Consider the following 6,000-nt stretch of genomic DNA (forward strand, 5'->3'; position numbering starts at 1 on the left):
GTGCTGGCTCGAAGGGCCGAATGGCCTCCTCCTGCACCTATTGTCTATTGTCTATCAGCCATGATCATATTGAATGGCGGTGCAGGCTCGAAGGGCCGAATGGCCTCCTCCTGCACCTATTGTCTATTGTCTATCAGCCATGATCATATTGAATGGCGGTGCTGGCTCGAAGGGCCGAATGGTCTACTCCTGCACCTATTTTCTATGTTTCTATGTTAACGTAAGTGCGAGTTTACCAAAGTCGCCTTCTGAATGTGGTGGGGAGTGTCTGTATATCATTCTATGTGCAGGATGAAACTGCAGATGCTGGTTTAAACCGAAGATCAGTAATTGATTGCAGAAAGGTCTCAACCCGAAACGTCACCCATTCCTTCTCTCCAGAGATGCTGCCTGTCCCGCTGAGCGACTCCAGATTTTTGTGCCTATCATTCTGTTCGAAACATAGAAACATAGAAAATAGGTGCAGGAGGGAGGCGGCCATTTGGCCCTTCGAGCCAGCACCGCCATTCGTTCATTTGCCTATTTAAGTGTCTGTCTAAATGGTTCTTGAGTACTGGAATAGTATTTGATTCCACCACCTTCTCTGGCAGGCAGCATGTTCCACAATTCTCTGTGGCGCGGTGGCGCAGCGATAGAGTTGCTGCCTTGCAGCGCCAGAGACCCGGGTTCGATCCTGACCACGGGTGCTGCCTGTACGGAGTTTGTACGTTCTCCCCGTGAGCCGCGTGGATTTTCTCCGGGTGCTCAGGTTTCCTCCTACATTCCAAAAACGGACAGGTTTGTCGGCTAATTGGCTTGGTTAAATTGTCCCTATTGTGTGTGGGATACTTTTCGTGTACAGGGATCGCTGGCTGACCCAGACTCAGTGGGCCGAAGGGCCTGTTTCCGCGCTGTATCTCTAAACTAAACTAATAAAAAAATTTTCCCTTCAGATCCCCTTTAAAGCCTTTTAGGAGGGGGATGTCTTTTAGGACCGAGATGAGAAAACATTTCTTCACACAGAGAGTGGTGAGTCTGTGGAATTATCTGCCACAGAAGGTAGTTGAGGCCAGTTCATTGGCTATATTTAAGAGGGAGTTAGATGTGGCCCTTGTGGCTAAAGGGATCAGGGGGTATGGAGAGAAGGCAGGTACAGGATACTGAGCTGGATGATCAGCCATGATCATATTGAATGGCGGTGCAGGCTCGAAGGGCCGAATGGCCTACTCCTGCACCTATTTTCTACGTTTCTAAGCATCTTCCTCGCACCTTGAATTCCTGCCCTTTGGAACCATTAGTATTGATAAATAAAATTTAAATCCACTTAAAAATAAATGTAAAAGTTTTCAGCACAGTGGTGCAGCTGGTAAAGCTGCAGTCTCACTTTGCCAGAGAGCCCCAGGTTCGATCCTGACCTCGGGTGCTGTCTGTGCGGAGAATCTGCATGCTCTCGCCGTGACCGCGTGGGTTTCGTCCGGGTGCTCCGGTTACCTCCCACGTCCCAAAGGCGTGTGGATTTTTGCGGATTAAATGGGTCTGTGTGTAAAATTGGCGCTGGTGTGGAATGGGCAGTGGGTGAGAAAGTGGGTTATCGTAGAACCGCTGTGAATTGGAGAAGGTATGGGGAGAAGGCAGGAACGGGGTACTGATTGAGAATGATCAGCCATGATCACATTGAATGGCGGTGCTGGCTCGAAGGGCTGAATGGCTTCCTCCTGCACCTATTGTCTATTGTCTATTGATTGTGTGGACGATCAGCCAAGATCACAATGAATGGCGGTGCTGGCTCGAAGGGCCGAATGGCCTCCTCCTGCACTTATTGTCTATTGTCTATAATTGGCGGTCAACATGGATTGCGGTGGGCCGAAGGGCCTTCTTCCGCGTTGCACCTGGAAAATTAATCGCAGGATGGAAATTCCCTCCAGAAGTGTCCAAAAAAAAGTCTCACAGTGGCTGTATTTGTAAGGGTGGGGAGGAAAGAAGTCATCACTATAACCAAGATAAATTGGATGGCAGACAGGGAAGGCAAACATTGACCGTGAAAACCAGAGCGTGTTAGGACGAGGAGTCTGAATGGAGCACTGTAAATGGGGGGGAAACTTACAATGAAACTTCTTTTGGTAACCAGGGGACTGGTGTGGCTCGTTACACTGGCCACACTGAGCTCACTGTACTCAACACAGGAGCCACCGTGTGGGGAACAATAGGTGCTAGTGTGGCTTTCCCCCCCCCAGAGAAACGGCGCATCTCTCTCTCTACCAGTCTGTCAGGAGTCAGGCAGCATCATCAGAGTCCTGTGTTAAGGTATTCAGGGAACTAAATGCCCCCCTCCCCCTGCCAACACTGGGGAAGAGGTCTGATTTCATACTGAACTGCGCAAGGCTTGCTCCCATGAAAGAGTCTCTGTTACTGACGTACAATCAATTTCTGTTGCCCTCCGCATGGGCAATACTAGTGACAACCTCAGAGCTGAATCTAACTCTCTCTCTCTCTCTTGAATACATCCAGTGAATTGGCCTCCGCTGCCTTCTGTGGCAGAGCATTCCACTGATTCACAACTCTCTGGCTGAAAAAGTTTTTTTCCCCTCATCACAATCCTAAATGGCCGACCCACTCTTTCATCATATGTCAGTACCGCCATAGACAATAGGTGCAGGAGGAGGCCAATCGGCCCTTCGATCATGGCTGATCATTCTCAATCAGTACCCCGTTCCTGCCTTCTCCCCAAACCCCCTGACTCCGCTATCCTTAAGAGCTCTATCCAGCTCTCTCTTGAATGCATTCAGAGAATTGGCCTCCACTGCCTTCTGAGGCAGGGAATTCCACAGATTCACAACTCTCTGAGTGAAAAAGGTTTTTCCTCATCTCAGTTCTAAATGGCCTACCCCTTTATTCTTAAACTGTGGCCCCTTGTTCTGGACTCCCCCGACATTGGGAACATGTTTCCTGCCTCTAACGTGTCCAGCCCCTTAATAATCCCGGGAATTAACCTGGTGAACCTACTCCCTCAATAGCAAGAATGCCCTTCCTCAAATTAAGAGACCAAAACTGCACGCCATACTCCAGGTGTGGTCTCCCCAGAGCTAAATCTAACTCTCTCTTTCTCTTGAATACATCCAGTGAATTGGCCACCGCTGCCTTCTGTGGCAGAGAATTCCACAGATTCACAACTCTCTGGCTGAAAACGTTTTTTTTCCCCTCACCTCAGCCCTTATTCTTAAACCGTTACCCCTTGCTTCTGGACTCCCCCAACACGACACCGGGAACATTTTTGTTCATTGCATCTTCTTCAATACTTCATTTGTTTTCTGTAGCTCCTCGTAGTTCTAGTTTCCCTCTCCCCTGACCCTCAGTCTGAAGAAGGGTCTCGACCCAAAACGTCACCCATTCCTTCTCTCCCGAGATGCTGCCTGACCTGCTGAGTTACTCCAGCACATTTTGTGAATAAAAACCTTCGATTTGTACCAGCATCTGCAGTTATCTTCTTATATTACAGTCTGTAGAAGGGTCTCGACCCAAAACGTTCTGGTTCTGGACTCCCCCAACACGACACCTGGAACATTTTTGTTTATTGCATCTTCTTCAATACTTCATTTGTTTTCTGTAGCTCCCCGTAGCTCTAGTTTCTCTCTCCCCTGACCCTCAGTCTGTAGAAGGGTCTCGACCCAAAAGGTCACCCATTCCTTCTCTCCAGAGATGCTGCCTGTCCCGCTGAGTTGCTCCAGCATTTTGTGTCTGTCTACCTTTGGTGTAAACCAGCGTCTGCCGTTTCTTGCTGCACGCCACCATAATACCATTCAGCCACTGTGCGTGTTGCCACTTTTACACATATAATTCGCCCATTAAAATTCCTGCTGTGTCCAAACTCTGCGGCAGCTCTGGGATTCAGCCAGAGATAGCCACCCTTGCATTCATTCGCGCTCTCTCTTTCTCTCTCCGACCCTCTCCCACCCTGCTACTTTCACCAGCCACCCTGTCAGTCTCACTCTTCGTACCCCCTTCTGCTCTCACCTCCTCCACAGCAGACAATGGACCATTGTGGGTCGGTGGCCGGCTCTGATTTTTGTTCTGTAACTTTTTTCGTTTTGTTTAAACGCTTCTAGATTTCCTCTCCCCCGGGGGACTCTCGTCTGAAACGTATAAGATTATTAAGGGGTTGGTACACGTTTGAGGCAGGAAACATGTTCCCAATGTTGGGGGGAGTCCAGAACAAGGGGCCACAGTTTAAGAATAAGGGGTAGGCCATTTAGAACGGAGATGAGGAAAAAACGTTTTTTTCAGTCAGAGAGTTGTGAATCTGTGGAATTCTCTGCCTCAGAAGGCAGTGGAGGCCAATTCTCTGAATGCATTTAAGAGAGAGCTAGATAGAGCTCTTAAGGATAGCGGAGTCAGGGGGTATGGTGAGAAGGCAGGAATTGGGTACTGATTGAGAATGATCAGCCATGATCACATTGAATGGTGGTGCTGGCTCGAAGGGCTGAATGGCCTCCTCCTGCACCTATTGTCTATTGAAGAAGGGTCTCGACCCGAATCGTCACCTATTCCCTTTTTTTTTGTTCCAGAGATGCTGCCCGACCCGCTGAGTCAATCCAGCATTCAGAGTCTATCCGCCTTCGGTGTAAACCAGCATCTGCCGTTCCTTCCATGAACCTTTTGCCTCTTTTAATTGTTGAACAGAGCGCAACTCTAGCCCGCTTGCTTGTACAACAGACTGTAGCTCGCATATCTTTGCATTCGATCAGTCTGAAGAAGGGTGTCTCGACCCGAAACGTCACCCATTCCTTCTCTCCTGAGATGCTGCCTGACCTGCTGAGTTACTCCAGCATTTTGTGAATACAAATCTTTGCATTCGTTGTTCTGTACATGTCTCCACATCATCATCTGTAGCTCTGTGGACCCTGTTCTGAAGAAGTTGTCTCGACCCATTCCATCTCCCCGGAGATGCTGCCTGACCCCCTGAGTTACTCCAGCATTTTTTTGGTGTCTTATTTTCCCACATTATTTTAGGCTCCGTTAGTTTCCCCGTTGAGTGGAGACTCTGGTGAGCGTTGAGCACAGTTGACACTAGTCTGCAAAAAGCCCTCAGTCTGCAAATTCGCCCCTCTCTCCCACCCACCCACCCACCCACCCACCCACCTCTTTCCTCTGTGCCTTACCGTAATCGCCTTCTTATCTTCTGACATGCTGAAAGGTCGTCGTGGTGCCAAGCAAGTGATCTGTGTGTGTGTGTGTGTCTGTGTATCACTGAAATTGACCAGGCAGAGGAGGCGTGGAGTGGGGCTGCATCGTCCAAGTGTCTAGCCTTTTTTAAATCACCCGGACACGTAGCATTTCCTCTCTAGGGCAGCCCCTTGAGCTAAGATCTGCATATTAATACTCGGCCACGTCATTGCCGGCTGCTGGCAAGCACAGGAAACCGGTCTTTGGGAAGAGAGAGAGAGAGAGAGAGAGAGAAGCTTTGCAGAAAGTGGGGCACTGTGCAGAGCTGAGACCCACCGAGTGAATGCACGCCCTACTCGCCTCCCAAGTCAAGAATTGGCCTCGGGAACTCGCAGAGAGATCCCCTCTCTCCTGCTACGTCCTGCCTTGCACCCACCCTCACACTGGCATCTCCAGAGAGTTTTATTATTGTCGTGATGTCCCGGGCAGAACAACGAAATTCTTACTTGCAGCAGCACAACAGAATATGTAAACGCTGGTACTGTGTGCTATGTGAGCGAGAGAGTAAACGAATAATTTATTCACAAAATGCTGGAGTAACTCAGCAGGTCAGGCAGCATCTCAGGAGAGAAGGAATGGGCGACGTTTCGGGTCGAGACCCTTCTTCAGACTGATCTTTGGGAGTGTTGAGTTACTCCAGCATTTTGTAAAGGGAAGTATATATATATCTATATTGTTATCTATATTGTTATCTATAAATATATGCCTGACCTGCTGAGTTACTCCAGCGTCTTGTGAATAAATACCTTCGATTTGTACCAGCATCTGCAGTTATCTTCTTATACTAGAGTAAACGAATAA

The 6,000-nt window shown here is 48.8% G+C and overlaps 1 protein-coding gene across 1 annotated transcript in view; it reads right to left on the minus strand.

The window, feature by feature from the left end:
* papss2b (3'-phosphoadenosine 5'-phosphosulfate synthase 2b) overlaps window positions 1–5,447 on the minus strand; it is a 65,051-nt gene extending 59,604 nt beyond the window's left edge. The window contains exon 1 of the mRNA XM_078413151.1: window positions 5,136–5,447. Coding sequence (XP_078269277.1) covers window positions 5,136–5,162 — 27 coding nt within the window. The 5' untranslated portion in view covers window positions 5,163–5,447. The remainder of the gene's footprint in view (window positions 1–5,135) is intronic.
* Window positions 5,448–6,000: the final 553 nt, after the last annotated feature.

This window comes from Rhinoraja longicauda, chromosome 16, assembly GCF_053455715.1.
Source record: "Rhinoraja longicauda isolate Sanriku21f chromosome 16, sRhiLon1.1, whole genome shotgun sequence".
Classification (NCBI taxonomy): Eukaryota; Metazoa; Chordata; class Chondrichthyes; order Rajiformes; family Arhynchobatidae; genus Rhinoraja; species Rhinoraja longicauda.